Genomic DNA, 20,133 nt, shown 5'->3' with positions numbered 1-20,133 from the left:
CTAATGCAAAATTACTTCAAAACTAAACATCAAATTTAGGGCCTAAAACAGGGAAATTCTGTATATGACTGCTTTATTTCTGAAAACTATTACAGAAATGTTTTAAAACACAGCAATACTATAATAGGACAAAAATACAATTGAATACTAGTACAAAATATAGCTATACCGCAACAGAAATACTATAAAAAACTACAATACTACGACTAAAATACTAATTCAGTTATACTACAAATCTGAATATAGAACACCGTGCTTAAAAACAGGGCCCTTATATTTTATTTTGTTCTATTGCGAAAATTAAAAAATACTACAAATATGTTAGTACAGTAATAGTATAGTACACAAATACTACTACAGAAATACTACTACAACAGTATGACTACTAGAGAGATACCACTACTACATAAATACTACAACAGAAATACTATAGAAATTACAGAAATACAACTACTGTAATGGTACAAAAATATTACTATCGTAACACTACAAAATTAGGTATTAAGTATTTAGGGCTTATAAATGGGCCTAATTTATAATTTTACTTTAATCCTGAGAAGAAATACTACAGAAATGCTAAAAAAAATACAAGTACAGTAATACTATAATACAAGAATACTACGAGAGAAATAATACAAAACCAATACAGGAATACTACAAAAATACCACAACATGAATCCTGCAGAAATAGAATAATTGTAAAATACAACTAAGGAAATGCTAGAAATTAAAATACTACCACAAAATTACAACAAAAATACAATAACAGTAATGTCACAAAAAAACTACAAATTTACCACTACATTAGTAGAACAGAAATACTAAAAAAAACTACACTAATGTTACACAAAACTATTATAGAAATAATACAACAGAAATACAAGAAAAATACAACTAAACTACAGTGTAATATTAAAAAATACCATTGATCGAGTACAGTAATATAACAAAAATAACGCAAATCTATCAAATTATGTGCTTAAAACAGACTTAATATACTATGTTGCTTTAGTTCTGAGTGTTTCTAAAACAAATTCAAGAAATTAATCCATTTTACAAAACAAGTATATAAAGAAAAGAAAACAACAAGCAGATGTTTGCTAGTATATCTCATTGCAATAGCTGCACCGCTTATCCTCAGTAGGGTCGCGGGGGTGCTGGAGCCCATCCCAGCAATCATCGGGCAGTGGGCAGGGGACACCCTGAACTGGTTGCCAGCCAATCGCAGGGCACACAGGGACAGACAACTCGCTCGCTCATTCACACCTAGGGACAATTTGGACCAGCCAATCCACCTGAAATGCATGTCTTTGGAATGTGGGAGGAAACCGGAGTGCCAGGAGGAAACCCTCGCAAGCACGGGGAGAACATACAAACTCCGCACAGTAAGTCTGGTAGCTGGATTTGAACCCATACAGGAGGTTCCCAAGACCTTAGAACTGTGCCGCACACGCGCTAACCACTGTGCCGCCGTGCTGCCCTTGCTAGTATATATATAAATAAAAACTACAAATGAGAAAAATTAGGGAGGTCTCCAGGCCACGGGCCCCGGCCAACTTTGTAAACCCAATGTGGCCGGCGACTCCAAAAGTTTGCTTACTCTAACCTGTGAGGCACTCCAAAGTAAGGTGTCATCTTCTTTTGGCGCGTTGAAGCGTGGAAGAAGCTCATCATCAGCTCAAGTGTCAAATGTCTCAGGTTTCTTCCTGCCCTTCTTTAACATTTCTGCCAAGTTGTCATTCTTGACCGTCAAGATGGGAAGTGGAGCATCCGCCACCGCCAACATTGGCGAATCCCGTCCCGCCTCGGCAAACGATCAGCAGCCCGACCCTGTCCGGACCCCGACTCCCAAGTCGGTGGTCCAAACCCCTGAACTGATAGTTTGGAGTCCCACCTCTGCAGTCAGGACACCGACGCCTGCGATCCTGGGCGGAGAAACCTTGCTGGTAGAAGATGTTTGAACGTTGGCGTCATCAGAATTGTGTTGGTGATGCTCACTTTGTTTGCAGGGGGGAAATGAACATCAAGAGGTGGATGACATGTCTGTCCTGAGCCAACAAGCTAACTTCAAAGAGGAAAATGAAGATGAAGGAAAGTCAGGGGTCATTGAGCCAGTTTTGAATGTGAGCAGATTTTGGAAGATATCCGTAGCTGTGTGGTCAGCAGATTTTTTGGAATCGCATTGGGTGATTTATCTAGTTAATTTTTTGTATTTTCTGAACTATCAGGCGCACTAAAATATAACGCTCACTATCTAAAACAGTATTTTATGATATATTTTTCCATATATAAGCCGCATGCGATTACCGTATTTTCTGGACTACAAGGTGCCCTGAAATATAATGTCCGACATCTAAAACAGTATTTTATGAGATATTTTTCCATATGTAAGCCGGATGCCATTACCGTATTTTCTGGACTATAAGGCGCACTAAAATATAAGTCTCACCATCTGAAACACTATTTTATGAGATATTTTTCCATATGTAAGGCGCACAGGACTATAAGCCGCACGCGATTACCGTATTTTCTGGACTATAAGGTGCAGTAAAATATAAGGCTCACCGTCTAAAACAGTATTTTATAAGATATTTTTCCATATGTAAGGCGCACAGGACTATAGCTGCATGCGATTACCGTATTTTCTGGACTATAAGGCGCACTAAAATATAAGGCTCACCATCTAAAACAGTATTTTATGAGATATATTTCCATATGTAAGGCGCACAGGACTATAAGCCGCACACGATTACCGTATTTTCTGTACTATAAGGCGCACTAAAATATAAGGCTCACCATCTAAAACAGTATTTTATGAGATATTTTTCCATATGTAAGGCGCAGAGCACTATAAGCCGCATGCGATTACCGTATCTTCTGGACTATAAGGTGCACCTTAAAACTCCAATTGGATAAAAATTTGAAAGTGCGCCATTATAACCTGGTGTGTCTCATATACCACAAAATCAGATGGATAAGATTGTAAACATATATAGTATTTAGAGCATTAATACGGTTTTACTTTTTGAGCAATGATTGATTAATTGAAAAACATCATGGCAAATGTAGGTTATTGGGCGTGTCTTATAGTCAGCAAAAAACCGTATATGCGAATTAAGAGGCTCAAATCCAATATGTAGGGAAAAAAGTTAATATGAGCCAATCTAATTGGTTTTGAAACACTCACACCATACAAATAAATATCTTTATTTACAAAAATAAACTTTAATTACAAGTAATAGCTCCCTTTTTTTAAGCACAAAATGTGATGAAATGGGGCTGTTTTATTGCGTGAAATTTAATATCTTCATAAATAAAATTGATTTGAAAAAAGCAAGTAGAGAAGAATGTAGTTGCCATGAGCCTCATGAAAAATATACCGTATTTTCTGGACTATAAGGCACACCTAAGAACATCTTAAAACCCCGATTTTGCCAAAAATTTGTAATATAGACCAGTAAAAAACATTGGAAATGCATACTTAAAATGGAATGCTTCTACATAAAGTAACCATTTATGAAAAAAATCAAGTAAATTTTCATGTGAAACTAGATTTTCTAATGTTTATGTTCTGAAGTCCGTTGCACTTTATAGTCCAGGAAATACTTGTAATTTTTATGGGGGTACACAAAGGGACACAAGCTAAGATTTCCAAGCAAGTGCAATCATATTGCCTTAAAGGCTGCTTTTGTGACTTCAATTTTAAGTCAAATCGCATCGGAATGGTTTGTTTACTTAAATGTTCTCTGCTTGATACGTGATCGTCACCAAATAAAGCCGGCGGTTCATTTTATGGGTGGCGCTTTGCTTTGTCGACATCCACCGGACATATTTAAAACTGCGGGTCATTGTTTGACGTGATACGGTTCATTTTTTTCTTGTGCTTCTCTAAACTTTGTCTCGCGGGCCGCATTTAATCTGTCGGCGGGCTGTAGTTTGCCCACCTCTTCCGTATCCACTTAAAGTGCTCCAAAGCTACATTATCTCTCAAACAGGAAGTGGCCGGTGAGGGAGAAGTATCTGTCAACTTTGAGAATTTTCTTCATAACAATGGAACTTTGTACAGCTGCTTTGAGCACCACGGGAACAGAGTCTACGTGGACGAAGCCCAGGTCATCGTGCAATTGCTATCAAGGAAAATACATGGTTTTGAAATTGATGTTTACGCTAACCTAACATGGATATTCTGGAGCAGAAACTGCAGCCTTTCCCCCAAGAATGGTACGACATGGGACGCTTCATTAGCCCCAACCAGGAGGTAAGTGATGTGTTGTTAGCACACATAACCAATCTTTGAGCCGGCTCTTTGCAAATAAGGGATGGGAGCTCCTCGCTAGAGATAAGATCGAGCCTAGAAAATCCAACCCGGCCGGCAAGTATTGAAACCCTACCTGAGCCTAACCCGCCTAATTAACTTGATTGACAGGAAGGCGCCCGTAGCAAACCAGAAATGTCATATTTTTGTCGGGCCAATTAACTTGTTTCGCAGAACCAGCCCCAAAAACACAGAAATTTCATATTTATTTGTAAGGTTGTATAAGGATCAACACTTTTCTTTAATAAAATTCCATAGCTTGCTTATTTCTTAGTATCACTTCATTCTGTAGTATTTTGGGAAGAAAACAAACTCAATTCATACATATTTTTATGAACATGATAAATGCATTTCAACAACGAAATAACACTGAGACACAGAATAAAACCCAGCCAACGAGAGCGAAAGAGAGCTCTTGATATGTCGAAGTCTCTTTGGGCCAGACACTGAATCCCTAATGACCCCAATATGCAGGTAGTTGCCTTGCACGGTTGACGCTGCTATCGGTGTGTGTGTGTGTGTGAATGGGTAAGTGTGAAGCACATTGTAAAGCACTTTGGGAGGTCTTCGTTGACTTGAAACGCGCTATATGAATGCAGAACATTTACATTTACGTTGCTTAAATACGCAGAGAAATGCTGCAGCTTTAAATAGATTTGTGCATCTCAAAGGAATGAGAAAAATTATATGTAATGGTTATTTCTATAGTCTGAAAATGGAAAATCTAAGAAAATGAATAAAGAGCAAAAACACTAACTAGAGAATAAAGAATAACATTATTTCAACTGTTTGCATCGAAACACACACAAACAATCTGCTTTAAAAAGCATTGTAACAAATAAATAGGGAACCTTTAGGAACATGGTTATAGAATGCCTGCTGTAAAGATAATTTAACATAATATACAATCAAACAAGCTAAATAGAATACAAAATTATTCATTTAAATAAATAAGAAAAATAACGTGTTAAGACGGGCAGCACGGCGGGACAGTGGTTGGCGTGTGTGCGGCACAATTCTGAGGTCATGAGATCGAACCTCCTGTGTGGAGTTTGCATGAAATAAAGACTTTAAACAGAAAAATAAGACTGTCAGAATATATAGGCAAGTAATAATAGTTCATCCATCCATCCATCCATTATCTGTACCGCTTATCCTCAGTAGGGTCGCGGGGGTGCTGGAGCCCAAACCAGCTATCTTCGGGCAGTGGGCAGGGGACACCCTGAACTGGTTGCGTGCCAGTCGCAGGGCACACAGGGACAGACAATTTGCTCGCTCATTCACACCTAAGGACTATTCAGACCAGCCAATTAACCTGTCATGCAGGTTTTTGGAATGTGGGAGGAAACCCACGCAAGCACGGGGAGAACATGCAAACTCCACACAGGAAGTTCGATCTCATGACTTTAAGAACTATGCCGCACACGTGCTAACCACTGTGACGCTGTGCTTCCCTAATAATAGTTCACTGAAAGTAAGAAAAATCCCCCCCAAATGTATATTTTTACAGTTTTACGCACTTGTTTAAGGTGGTGATGGCCCTGGTGAGTGCACAGTACTGCATTTAATTGTATAATAACTGTAAAAAAAATTAAAGTTCACAGATTTCACCTATTTGGGGTTCTTTTTTATAAAATAACTCACACGATAAAACAAGGGATTACTGTACTCTAATGAACCCCCAAAATATCACAGATTTAACATAGCAAAACTTGTATTCAATAAGTCAGGATTTTATTCCAATGTATTCACAGTTGGTTGGTTGGATCACTTAACCCAGTGTTTTTCGACCAACTAGTGTGCCCTGAGACCTTGTCTAGTGTGCCGCTGGAATTTGCCCAATTTTATCTTTCCAAAAAATCAGGCCATTATTCAATATTTTTGCTATCTTCGAACGAGAAACTGTAATAGTCATCCATATCAGTAGGTGGCAGTCGATTTTTATATACTTTTTATATACTAATTATTTGCTCATGAGGTAGCACAGCACATTTAATAACTTCATTTGTTTAACAAAGCGGTTTAAGATTGCACTGTAAAAAAATAAAAACATAAATAAAGCACACCATTCTTTTTTATTTTGAGTATTATCTTCTTCTTTTATATACTAATTATCTGCTTATGAGGTAGTACAGTGAAATATTTGACATGACTTCATTTTCAAACATTTTCCACAGAAAGTGTGCCTCGGAACTTTTTTATAAATAAAAGTGTACCTTGGTTCAAAAAGGCTCGAAAAACACTGCCTTAACCACTGGGGCGGTAGGGGTACCATATCATGTGGTGTGTCCTGGGCAAGTACAGCCTGGTGGCGCCCATCACTCTCCAGGCCAACATGTTTTTACAGTACATCTCGTTTTACAATGTGTAAATTCCTTCTTAGGTTGCCGCCCAACCACCAGTTGCCAGCGTCCAACCAGTGGCGGCAGTGGGTGAGGACGACCGCACTGGCAACATTTTTATCCCCGGGAAAGGAACCGTGATGACTTATATGTTTGAGGTGAAGGCCCTCACACAAAGTTCACATGAATCATTGCGAAACTCAGCCGCAAGCATTGCATTTTCCATCTTTTTATCTTGTGCTAATTTGGGGGATCCTTATGTCTTTAAGTTAAAGTAAAAGAAATACAGACTTCTTGACCTATGATTTTTTCTTTATGAAATTTAACATTGGTATGACAGTTTATATATTTATGATTGTTATTCAAATTAATGTTTTATTTTTACTGAAAGTTTTTTGTACCACTAGGAGGCGATAAATGACATACTGTCCCTTTAAGGCAAGTTAAATTGAAGACTTTTTAATGCCCTTTGAAATAAAATAGACACAAAAACACAATTGAAACACATAAAATAAAAAAACACAAATATTTGTTGCACAGAATACATCGTGCCTCATACACATTAACCTGGCACAGCTTGGTGAAAAACGTTCGTCGGACATTTCTTGTTAAATTTACATTTTCCCGTGGACCGAAGTAAACGTCTCTCTCCAAAGTTGATATGTGCACTGTGGGTAGACCTATTTGGTGCACACCTGAGCCCAAACCAAAATAAAAAAAAGTTTAATGATAGTATTAGCAGTGTCTGAAACTTATGATAAATAGTTACCGGACACCAAGGCAGACAACTCTGAAAAAAAGCCTGCCCAGCCATAAAGTTGCCTGCCCCATTTTTCACAACTCGAAACACAATAAGACGACTACCGTAAATTCCAGACTATAGAGCTTCCAGACTATAGAGCGCTCCTGATTATAAGCCGCACCCACCACATTTTAAGAGGTAAACCGATTTTGTACATACACAAGCCGCACCTGTATACAAGCCGCATGCGCCCACATTTAAACATGTAACACAAACACAAAATCAACGCAAACCCGATTTCAAGTCCCGCGACTGAAACTAAATGGGGTTTTGGGGTTTTTAAGGGTTATTGTTCTGTCTTCTTTATTCATTATCCATGATCCGTTATCGGTCAGTTTATAATACGCAGCAAACCCTAGGAGCCGGGACTCTTATTCTCAGCCAAAAGGCCAAGCTAAGGTCCTAGCCCTAAAGCCTTGCTGCGATCATTGCGAATACACCATTCCCGGAGGTACTGCACCATTCCCGGAGGTACTGCAATACCGGGCCGGTGCGTGCGTGGCCAGAAATAAAGGTCCACAGTACAAAAATCACAGCCGGCGAAATGAACGGAAAATGATACCGGTAATTAACGTTTGATGCAGACCTGCAGAGTCCAGGTTCCGGTGAAAGTAATCCAAGGAAAAAAGTGTATATTTCCAAAGCTAAGGGTGGGAAAAATATATCAGATGAACATATTTACTCACGCAACTCCTTTTTCTTTAATCAACTTTTTACCCCCTCTTCTTTCCTTGTCTGTCCCTCACCTTTAGCGGTCCCCACTTAAACTCGGCATCCCGCGTTTGTTCCACCCCTCATTTTTCGTTCACCCGCAAAACATATCAGAATAAGTGTCTAAAATAAATACAAATAAATACATTACAAAAATATACAGTTGCAAATACATAGTATACATGGGTTACACATATTTACAAAAAAAGATGGTACACTGAGAGAGTTTTCAAAGCTTTAATAATAATAACATAGCTTTGACAGGGCAGTTCATGGTAGCAACACTCGAGCGCTGCTAGCGGCCGTTAGAAAAATTACATAAATTGGCCGCATCACTGAATAAGCCGCAGGGTTGAAGGCCGCTATCGAAGCATCCTGGGCATCAATAACACCTCAGCAATGCCACAGGCTGATTGCCTCCATGCCACGCCGGATTGATGCAGTAATCCGTGCAAAAGGATTCCCAACCAAGTACTGAGTGCATCAATGGACATTTTCAAATGTTTGATTTAGTTTTGCTGTTATAAAATATTTTTTTTTACTTGGTCTGAGGAATTATTCTAATATTTTGAGATAGGATTTTTGAGTTTTTTTCAGCTGTAAGCCAAAATCAGCAATATTCAAATAATAAAAGGCTTGAAATAGTTCAGTTGATGTGTAATGAATCCAGAATGTATGACATTTTTGTTTTTTTAATTGCATTACAGAAAATAAAGAACTTTATCACAATATTCTAATTTTCTGAGACAGTCCTGTATGTATATATATATATATATATATGCTGCAGTTTATATATTGCTTTCATGCTCTCTACTGTATTTGTTATCCGTCTGTGCTTCCCTGGTGTATTACAACATTGGTGTAGTGGAATTACAATAAATTTGGTCTTGTTAGTCTGGTAGCTTAATTTAGACATAACTTAATCTGGCACTATCAGGTCCACAGGCACAATTGTCCATGCTTTACAGTGGTATAATGATGTCTGTGAACCTTTTAGAATTCCACATATTTTAGCATAATCTCACTATGAAATGTAATCAAATCTCTGTCAAAATTACTGAGATGAAAAAAAACAGTGCCTGCTTTCACCAAAACCACCCAAGCATTTATAGGTTTCCACGTTTGAATAAGGATAGCATGCAAACAATGACAAGAAGAGGAGAAATAGGTAACTGAACTCTAGCCAACAAGACTCAAAGAGCATATGAAATCAATACTTAATAGTCGGAGTCTGGAGTGTGTCCTATCAGCAATGAGTGGCTTCAAGAAATGTGTGATGTGCACCACGGCTCACTTTAAAGAGCTCTCTGAAGACCTGAGATCAAGAATAGTTGATCTGTATAAAGCTGGGAATGACAACAAATCTATGTCTAAAAGTGAAAATTTACAAAAGGTTCAGATAATTTTACATACCACTGTAGCCACTGTTCTCTTTGCATCTTTCAGGAGAGAGTTAACGTTTGCCGTTTTTGGGATCCTCATTCTGGCATCTGGCTGCTGCTGCCTCTTCAGTGGGAGATGAATGTGGACTTTGTGCAGAGCAGAATCCAAAGAGTCATGGTAAGCATTACGAGGCGTGGCCAGTTTCAAGTATTAGAGCTTGGAACATAAAAGGCATACAAAAACTCCGAAAATATTTGTTGCAATCATTGGCCATATATTCATTTTAATAGTTTGATTAAGACACAATTTTGAGTCTGTGCTTCGGTTTTATGTCCAGTCCGTCCTGCCAGGCCTCTTGGATCAGAAAGAAATCACAGCAGCACTCCGACTGTGTAACTATGATAGCGAAGAAGTCATCTCCGCGTACCTCACAATGTTTGGAGAGGTCCTCCTCCATGTCAATGCTAAAGCTAATGGAGATCCAGGATACAGTGACCTCAACTCATTCAGGTTAGCCAGCATGTATGCTCGTGAAAGGACACCGATTGATGACTTAGTTGGCTAGCAGTAAGCATTGAGATTTGCATCTGGTGTGTCAAACTCGGATTTACAAATAAATTAACGCAAATCTAATTCATCATTTCATTAGCATAGAAACAAATCATTTATCGTCTTACCTTAATTTATGAATTCTATGCGCTCTTCATTATTAACAAAAACATTGATAGGTAATCCTCCATCATAATGAAATACTTGGATGGCTCGACTTGCTGTTAAAGGGGGGTCAGGTGAACACCAAATAAGTTTATAGTTCAGTGGACACCCTAAAAAAGGAGAGAAGACATCAATGGATGTTGAACTTGCAAAGACAATAGGAGGACTCCTATAAGAAATTTCAGCCACTAAAAATCTGTATCAATCGCTCGGATCAATAGCCAAATTCTCTGTATCGCCCACCTGTATTCCGACTACACAAAGGAATTAGTAGTTTGAAATCTGAATTTTCGTGTGTTTTTGAATCTCGGATTATGACCAACCCTTAAAATTAAAGGCCGATGTTTCTATGCTTTCTTAATTTCCTAAGCTGATGATAATGATGCTGGAGATTCCGATAATTGTATGGTTCATTGATAAGTTTATTCTGTTTAATATTGGACTTCTGCAAAGGTGATTTCATACAATGCCAGTCCATTAATTGGATTATTATTGCGTACTATTGTTTTTTTTTTTTTTACTTACATCACTGTCCCTATCAGCCAATTATGTTGCTGTCTTTTTTATTGCTACATCCTTTACCGCAAATATGCTTTTGTCACCTAGGAGATTATATACAAAAGAGCTCAGATGAGGGTATTTAGAACAGGTTGGAAGTTCATATCTGAGGGCTTCTCTCCCTGTCCTTGCAAGTTTAGTCCATTAAGGTCTTCTCTCTTATTTTTGAGTGTCTACTTAAGTTTTAACTTATCCATCCAGAGCACTTCTGGAGCGTGACCGTGCCATTGAGGAGTTAAGGCAGCAGCTCGAGTCCAAGCAGAGAGAGGCAAACGAGCATATCCACAGGAACAACCTCCTTGTCCGGGAAACCCGCCACCTAGGTGACATCGTGCAAAACCTCAGCCGCAAGACAGCCGAGCTTGAGGCCGACCGTCAGGAGGCTCAGGAGAAAATCCGCTCTTTGCAGAAACGCCAGACCTCAGCGCCACGTTCTGCCAGGAACACCGCCGCCTCCAAGCCCGCAGTAGATTCAGATTGCCTACGTCAGACCGGCGGACTTGCCCGGGAACTCAAAGTGTCCGCGAAACAGCTGAAGTCTTGGGTGCATCTGGCTTTGAGTGACTTGAAGAACGTTGTGACCCAGACGCAGGACGTCCTAAAGCAGTCAGCTGAGGCTCAGCGGCGAGCAGAATGTGAGGTGCAGACGCTGCGTTCGTTATACCAGAAGGAGGCGTTAGAGAGACGCACTTTGTATAACAAGTTGCTTGAGCTCCAGGGGAACGTCAGAGTGTTCTGCAGGTGTAGGAACATGACCAAATCAGGTAGCTCCTCTTGTCTAGGCCAGTACGACGAGCAAGAAGTCACGTTAATACACAAGAACACCAGGAAGAAGTTCTTCTTTGACTGGGTTTACGCACCGACCAGCACACAGGTACCCTACAGGCTCATTTTCAAGAATCGGTTTCCAATAAAGTCAGTTAACATAATTAAATTATTCGAGGCAGCGTCAAAGTAAGTCAGTATCTCTTGAGTGTTTCTCTTTTTTGTCGCTAATGTCCTGCAGGAGGAAGTTTTTGCAGGAACTGTGCCGCTCATTACATCGTGTGCGGACGGGTACAACGTTTGCATCCTAGCGTACGGGCAGACAGGCTCGGGAAAGACCTTCACCATGATGGGGACCAAGGACAAGCCAGGAGTCAATATCAGGTGTGGATAAACTCTCAGAGTAGATGATGTACCCCGTCACTTTGTTGGTTGACCAGAACAAAGATATTAAATAAATCTGAGCCAACATTACAGGCGTATTATATTGTATGGCCGTGTTTTCCCAACCTTTTTTGAACCAAGGCATTTTTTCCTCAAAATACCTCGAGGTAACTATCCATCGGAAATATTTAAGTTAATTCCTGGCACCAGTTTCATGTTACTTAACTTAGATATTTGTGATCACCATAAGTCAGGAGGTAATAACGCAGGTTTACAATTTTGGTTGATAATTTTGCAGTAATTTGTGATTTTAACCATATATACTGTACCTATCTATTATATTTAGATTCAGATCTACTATATTGTCAATCTAGTACACGTGTATACAGAACGAAATGTCGATACATTTGACCCGCACAGTTTCCTTGAATGTACAGATATAAATTCAGGTCAGGCTTATCTCTGAAGAGGGGATGACGCTTTACACTGAAAAACAACAGCGACCAGAGGATACATGTGCTGTAAATGAGTCAGATCTTCACGCTTCTCCTGGTACTTGTGAACATGTAAACCCCTATCACAAAAAAACGGTCTGGAGAGGGGATGGGCGCCGCCAGGCTGTACAGCATGTGGTGCCAACTAACTACCCTGGCGCTTAGGGGGTCGGTGAACCATGAAGTACCTCATGAGCAGTAAATGGTAATCTGCTGCAACCTACTGATATAGATGAATGTTAATCGGCTGATCAATTGAAGAAAAGAAAGATACTGAGTAATTTAGCAATTTCCTGCAGAACACTAAGTAAGATCTTACTGCACACACTAGTGTGCCCCGGGCACACTGTTTGAAAATTACTGGTGTATTGTACTTCTTTTAATATCACTCCACAGCTGATACTTTATCACTTCCTAGAGGGTTGAAGTGGCCTCACCTAGTCCAAAATCCTCAGCTGGGTATTTATGCATGTTTGTTTCAGTTGTTTATTAACAGAGCATATATGCTGCTCCCTACAGGTCCATCCGTGAACTTCTCAGAGTGTGTTCTCTCAAAGAGAAAGTTTCGTACGTTTTAAAGGTAATATCGCACAACAACCACCTATATGGTTGAAATGTGAATTTCCCTTCGGGGATGAATAAAGTATCTATCTATCTATCTATCTATCTATAGGTCCACTTGCCATATTTTAGCCTTAAACCAGGCCAATTACATTTGTATTTTTTTCTTGGGGGCGTAGCTTTCCATGCTGGAGATTTATAACGACACACTCAATGACCTTCTGGTGAAAAACCCTGCCGCTTCTTCACCCCTGGATATCCGCGTGCAGGGTAAAGTTGTTTCCGTGCCAGGACTGACACACGTGGAGGTTCGAACTGAGGATGACATTGTCAAAGTGATGGAGACTGGAGAGAAGAACCGGAAGATGGGGGCAACCAAGATGAACACACAGAGGTGGGGGACATGGACAATGGTGTTTATCTAGTTACACTGTAAAAACTGTGTCTTTGGATTTTTAACTTTCAGTTCACGCTCACACCTGTTGGTGGCGCTGGAGGTTTGTGGCAGCGACTCGCTTTCAGGTGAGATTACACGCGGCACGTTGACACTCGGCGATCTGGCTGGGTCCGAACGCATCTCCCGGACGGAGGCCGAAGGACAGCGCCTGGTAGAGGCCGCCGCCATTAACAAGTCCTTGACTGCGCTTGGACAGGTGAGGACAAATGCGACTTGAGAAATATTTCCTGAACCAATCAGCTCAAAATAAAGCACAAGAAAACAAATAATACGGATTAGTATGTTGTATGAGCGGTTGTCGCATTATTCGTAGTCAAGTCTGTCACTGTCTTTAGGTTTTTGCGGCTCTGAAGTGTAACGCCCTTCACGTACCCTTCAGGAATTGTAAACTGACTCACCTTCTTCAGCCCAGCCTCAGCGGGGATGCTAAGGTACCATTGGGGTTCTGTTTTAGACTGTGATTTATACATTTTTTTATTTTCATCTTGTTGTTTCTGTTCTGTGTGTTTCTTTCTGATGTAAGCATTTCTTTTTCCTTTAATCTCCTGGATTCTTTTGATTTGTGAATGATCCAAATTTGGGTTGAGTGTAGAGTGAAAAATATGACCTGTGTCCTTTAGGTGTAAACTTAGTATTCTTTTACCACCCATTGACTGCCTGCCCTTTTCAAGGCACCAAACCATAGCTTCAAACTAGATTGAGATCCATTAAATAGTGAGTCTGTTTGAGCTCTGATTTACCTGGTTCTGTTATCATTTTGGTTTTGATCCGAATGTTGTTATTTTCTCCCCAGTGCTGTGTGTTCATCAACGTGAGTCCAGATGCCAAAGACGGTGTGGAGACGCTCAGCACGCTCCAGTTTGGCTCATCCATTCGTCAAGTGGAACTTGGAAAAGCTGCCAAGAACGTTATGCCGGCCAAAACCAACAAAATGGCTAAATAGGCAAAAGAATGACCAACGTAATTTTTTGTTTGTTTGTTTTGTTAATGTTTTCTTATGTATATACAAATTACATCCAACTTACATCCAGAATTAGTTCCAACCAGAGGTAAGATTGGGCCTAAAAATCCTGCCCAAACCGAGCCATGACCTCAAGTATTACAGCCCAACCCAGTTGATTGCAGGACCAAGCCCGAAGCAAACCCAAAATTTCTCATTTTATTTTCGAGTTCTCGGGTGAGGAGAAGTCCATTAATAACAAATTAAATCCTGCCTTTTGTAATGACATCAGAGTTAAACAAGGCTGTATAAATATTTACACCGTTTATGTTTCTGTGTCTGCAGAGGTTACATTAAAAGACAATTTTCTGTCATTGAAGAACTTTTTAAGAGAACATTTTGACGGGTTGAAAACTGGACCATAAACGACAGCAGCAGTATGTCCTTAAGAATCTAGAGCAACACTTTAAGTGACAGAGAGAGGGACAAATAAAATCATTGATGGGTGGATGAGAAAAAAAACAGTCAGCGAAAGAGAAGGCAGGTCCGACCCGAATGTAATGATTGACATTTCAGTTTCAGGTCGGGCTTGGGCTTAAGATCTCAACTCTGGATCCGACCAACCAGTCTTAAATCAGATTGGACGTATATCGAAAATAATTACAATGGTGCAATCTGCTCCAGAGAGGGTATCTAGTTGTTGAGTGTAGTGGTAGTTTCCATGTGTTACGTGTTGACATTGAGTTTAAAAAATGAACATTTGCTAAAAAAAAAAATTGGCATCTGCTGGCCTAGGGCGGGAAAACAGGTGGATGTCAAGCAGGTTGTAGGTTGGATGTTACTTGCATATTGAAGAAATGTAATTCCTAAGACAAACTAAACAACGATAGCTTAGTGAAGAATAACAATATTTTGTTAAAATCATGCATGAGCAATCGGACTTCAACTAGGCTACATGATTGGAGTTAATTTGAGATGTGTTTTTGGTGCCCAGACAAAAGAGGAAAAAAGTCCAAATGCTGTGTGAGAATTACAGTTTGTGTTTATTACACAACACATAGTGATTTTTTTTCTTGAAAATATTGCTGTACACATGTACTCTGTATAACAAAAATAACACTGAAAGAACTCAATTAAAACAAGTGTTCCCCTACCAAAAACATGAATTTCAAATACTTAAAACGTATATCTGTTTAAAGGGACAGTGTGTAATATTTAGTGCCTCCTAGTGGTAGAGAAAACTTTTCGGTAAAAAAACAACAGCATTGATTTGAATACTGTACTATGAAAAAAAACTGTCATCTCATCTCATTAGCTGCACCGCTTATCCTCAGTAGGGTCGCGGGGAAAAAACTGTCATACCAATGTTAATTTTAATTAAAAAAAATAATCATAAGTCGTGAAATTTGTCTTTTACATAGTGCAATTCCTACCTAGAAGTTGCTGCCATGTTTGTCTGGCATATTGCTGCTCCACTGTGCTCTAGGCACTGGTTTTCATTCGCATTAGATAAAAGAGTGCCATCTATAGGTCAAATATTACACACTGGGGCTTTAAGTACATGTGACTGATTTCCTTAATGTACATATCACATTTTCTTTACATTTTAGTAGCTGTGTTTTTTTTTTTTCAAGTTCCAACAAAATAGGTAAGGACTTCCATTGCGTAAACATGCATGTCATGGAAAATTTTATGTTAACAGCACCAAACACTTTTGAACATTAAATGAAGCTGTCTGAAATGTATGTGTGCTTTAACGTTTCACTTAGCTTTTTTTTCATTTGAATCAAATTGACCTCTTGGGTTCAGCCGCAACAATGGAAATTAAATTGGACCCGACTTGTGATTCTAAACATGTGTTCTGTGAAAACGATTACATTCAATCAAATATTAACTGATTTATGACAATATTTTTGTGATCTCTACCAAACACTTATATCTGAAAAGTTTTTATAATATATGAAATGGAGGGATGAATAAAGGTCGGCAATGTCAGCAGGCCTGAAAAACGTTGAGTCCTTTCTCTCCAAAAACATCCTCATAAACAAAATTGTTCAAAAACGAAGGTTTCACTTGACCTTAAGTGTCAAGAAAAACAATTAACTTTATAATAACTTGCTTAAGTGCCAATACTCAAAATAATTAAATCTAAATAGTCTCCAACCACCATGGCGGTTAAGCGATCCGTGACTCCTAAAACGAAATGCAGTACTTAATTGGCGATTTTACTTTAGGGGAAAAACATTTGGAGTACCCTTTCTTTATTTTGTGCAAAAGAGCACTACTGTAGTCCCTTCCTTTGCGATGTATCAATCAATTAACCGTGGCTATTCTCGTGCACACGGCAATAGAAAGAAAATAACATAAAGCAGACCAAAAAAATGTTTTCGCAGTGTGTTCTGTGTCTCCCCGCATCTTTTAACTACTGTATTTTTAGGACTATAAGGCAAACCCCAAAACTCCAAATCAACCAGAAGTTTAAACATGCACCTAAAAAGCCATTGCGTCTTATATGCGGGTATTAATGGGAACGCGTTACCTTAATTGTGCAATCATTGATTAGTCAATACATTTGATTGCAGACCGTAATCACATAATAAGGGTAGGAAAGATCAGGCTTAAAGAATCCAGCCAGACCCCACCCCGTGGGTAATAAAGCCCGAACCAGCCCAAGCCCGACAAATTAACTTGATTTGAGGGACCGAGCACGAAGCAAACCCAAATGTTCATATTTTATTTGCGATTACTTTTTTATTTGTGAAAAGGAGCAGGGATTCTCTGAGGTTTTTTTTAAAAAAAAATGATCTACCTGTAGTTGTTAGTTAATTTTTCTTTGTGGAGGATTTACACGCGGGATGGATTCCACATCAGCTGTGTTGCGCAAATGGGGACGGAATCACTGTGCGGATGCTCCACACAAAAAAAACAAAAAACGAAACAAGAACAACGACAATGACAGATTTGCGCAGAGCGCTTGGATGATGGCTGCGTTGCGCAAAATGGGGATGGAATCCACTACGCAGATCCTCCATTAAAAAAAAAATAAAAGAACGGTAATGACGATGGCTGGCGTGGAGTGGAGTGCGTGTATGATGGCTGCATTGTGCAAAAATGGGCATGTGAGGATCCTCCACAAAAAAAAAAGAAACTAAGAAAACTAATTTCTAGCCACTAGACCGCTAGGGATACAAGTTTCACATGAAAAGGCATTAGGTCTTATTATTCCACAATTTTTAGTCACAGTACCATAAATCTATAGTAGAGAGAACATTGGTTCAATTTTTTTTCAGCCCAAACTAAGCATTGAAAGTGACAAACATTTAGGATATGAAGCGGCCATGAGTTCATTTATATATATCAGGAGGCCAAATTATGTTACAAGATGCCGTTTTCTTCAGTTCAGAATGAAGAATGACCTATTGCATATTGCAGTATGCTGAAATTGCCAGTCCCAGTATGCCGGAACAGCCGCCACATCTGCCGGATAAGCCACTGCATACGCGGATATAACGTGTGTGCAGTCACGACATATTTCTTTGCTGCAATATGCGCTTGCTCTTACTGTCAGAACGACCAAATTACTTCCTACAATACCCTTACCATCATTCAGTTCAAAATCTCATGCGCTTCATAATGACTTTGTGAGTCGGCTGTGAATATAACCATTTTAATGTCTGACAATATTCTCAGAAACCTGCCCAATAATAAAATCAACAATTTGGTATCCTGACCTAAAATAGTGTGATAATGAGACAAGACCTAAGGCGCCATTCGTATCCCTACTGGTCAAGTGGATAAAATTTGGCACACCCCACACCAAGATTTTGGTTGGAATACATTGCATCCAAAAATGTTAAGCAATTGTATGGTAGCATGATCAATGATATATATTCCAGCTAATCAATCAATGTGCAATTACAGCACTTTTTAAATTTTTGTGCAACCCTAACCCTTGCGGTAGTTTCAATTCTGTGCGACTTATAGTTGGGAGTGCCTTATATATGTAAAACAATCTAAAAAAAATACCGGTTTTGGTGGTGGTGGGGAAATGTTTTTCTTTTTACCTTATGTGGCCTGTAATTTAAAAAGTTTGCCTACCCCTGGCTTAGGGTTGCTGCACATGCCTCGTTGAAACCATATGGATGGATACAACTGTGGCACACTAATACACTTTATGATATTCTAATATTTCTAGATTTGATACACGAGTTTTTGCCATTAGACTTCAAATGTTTCAGTTTGTTCGTAATTAGAATGTAGAACATTTTTGTCTTTTTTTGCTATATAGAAAATAAAGAGCTTTTTCCAAATATTCAACATGCTAGCCAGTCATCCACTGTTCCGCCTTAATATGTTTGGGGTAAAAATAAAATCATCTTGATTGAATTGAAAGCATTAAAGATGATTATAGTGGAATAAATGCAAAATGTTTATTATTCTGCAGTTAAGTTATGAAAAAGAAAAATCTCCGGTCCCAAAAGAAAAAATAGCCGTCAGACTTATTATTTGCTTAAAGAGAGAGTACGCCCCCTCACCAATTAAAAATAAAACCACCATTTAAAAACTGCATTTTTTTTGTTTCGATTTCTAAAAATTGGATTGATGACCCAAACAAATAGGTAAACGACACAAAAAGTACAAATTTGACAAGCGGAAAATAAAAATCCCTCTTCAAACTAAGTTTCGAAACAAATTATCAGACTAACCAGACTGTGACCTCACTGTCATCAAGCATTAGTCGCTGTCGCTGTCAGTGCTAGTGACAAAGTTGTATTCTTCTCCCATGTTGCCCAAAAACACGTCATCTGAAAAAAAAAAGGGGTGTCACATAGGAAGTCTTTTGGTACTGTGGAGCTCAATTTCGATTAATTGTCGTTTACGACAAACTCAGACCATTAACCAATGAATTTGTGGTTCAGATAACACATATACATACATATTATATACACACACACACATCTGAACACATACATATGTACACGTACACACACACACACATACAGATGTACACACACACACACATACATATGTATACACACACACACACATACATATGTATACACACACGCACACACATACATATGTATACACACACACACACACATACATATGTATACACACACACACATACACATGTATACACACACGCACACACATACATATGTATACACACACACACATACACATGTATACACACACACACGCACACACATACATATGTATACACACACACACATACACATGTATACACACACACACACACATACATATGTATACAAACACACACACACACATATGTATACACACACACATGCATATGTATACACACACAAACGCACACACATATTATAGATATATATATATATATATATATATATATATATATACATATATATGTGTACATATAGTGCCTTGCAAAATTATTGACTCCCCTTGTAACTTTTTGCCACATTGCCGTATTTCAGGCTTCAAACTTAGAGATTTTTTAAAAATCCATAAATATTTTCTAAAAATCAACAACATGTGAGAACCTTCGTGAAAAAAATACACATGTATTCATAATTTTGAGCCGGATCAGGGGGGCTTTTCCAGCGACCGGTATCAATGGAAACCAGTCCTACCCATTTCATTCCAGTACTACCTAAAAAAACAGCTTGGAGAGGTTATTGGTGCCGCCAGGCTGTACTTGCCCAAGACACACTACAGG

The 20,133-nt window shown here is 39.0% G+C and overlaps 2 protein-coding genes across 7 annotated transcripts in view; one reads left to right on the top strand and one right to left on the bottom strand.

Moving 5' to 3' along the window:
- The first annotated feature begins 1,754 nt into the window (after positions 1 to 1,754).
- LOC148362492 (uncharacterized) lies at positions 1,755 to 16,431 on the top strand. The gene is made up of 14 exons (XM_088340375.1): positions 1,755 to 1,946; positions 2,010 to 2,123; positions 3,996 to 4,112; positions 4,196 to 4,258; positions 6,699 to 6,815; positions 9,617 to 9,730; positions 9,891 to 10,063; positions 11,027 to 11,699; positions 11,832 to 11,974; positions 12,988 to 13,048; positions 13,209 to 13,423; positions 13,496 to 13,682; positions 13,822 to 13,917; positions 14,280 to 16,431. Exons 1-14 carry the CDS (start codon positions 1,755 to 1,757, stop codon positions 14,427 to 14,429), a joined length of 2,415 nt encoding a protein of 804 aa, XP_088196501.1. The 3' UTR covers positions 14,430 to 16,431.
- tdrd12 (tudor domain containing 12) overlaps positions 14,309 to 20,133 on the bottom strand; it is a 33,858-nt gene continuing 28,033 nt past the window's right edge. For 3 of the 6 annotated variants that reach the window (XM_088339922.1, XM_088339924.1, XM_088339923.1), the window contains exon 36: positions 15,333 to 19,231. In XM_088339922.1, coding sequence (XP_088196048.1) covers positions 19,161 to 19,231 — 71 coding nt within the window. In that variant the 3' untranslated portion in view covers positions 15,333 to 19,160. Of the gene's footprint in view, positions 14,422 to 15,332; positions 19,232 to 20,133 lie in introns of those variants that run through there. The other 3 variants (XM_088339919.1, XM_088339925.1, XM_088339921.1) reach the window with 2 other exon arrangements.

The sequence above is a fragment of the Urocampus carinirostris genome, chromosome 7, assembly GCF_059441175.1.
Source record: "Urocampus carinirostris isolate Australia breed hairy pipefish chromosome 7, RoL_Ucar_1.0, whole genome shotgun sequence".
Taxonomy (NCBI): domain Eukaryota; kingdom Metazoa; phylum Chordata; class Actinopteri; order Syngnathiformes; family Syngnathidae; genus Urocampus; species Urocampus carinirostris.
Note: the sequence above shows the minus strand (reverse complement) of the source record. Positions and strands in the feature narration are given on the sequence as shown.

What these genes read in the sequence shown, in the direction of transcription:
- LOC148362492 (XM_088340375.1), top strand. Translation starts at nt 1,755, where the DNA reads ATGGGAAGTGGAGCATCCGCCACCGCCAACATTGGCGAATCCCGTCCC. An exon ending in GCAGAATCCAAAGAGTCATG is followed by an intron (nt 9,731 to 9,890) that starts GTAAGCATTACG and finishes TTTTATGTCCAG; the next exon opens with TCCGTCCTGCCAGGCCTCTT. An exon ending in CCTTGACTGCGCTTGGACAG is followed by an intron (nt 13,683 to 13,821) that starts GTGAGGACAAAT and finishes CACTGTCTTTAG; the next exon opens with GTTTTTGCGGCTCTGAAGTG.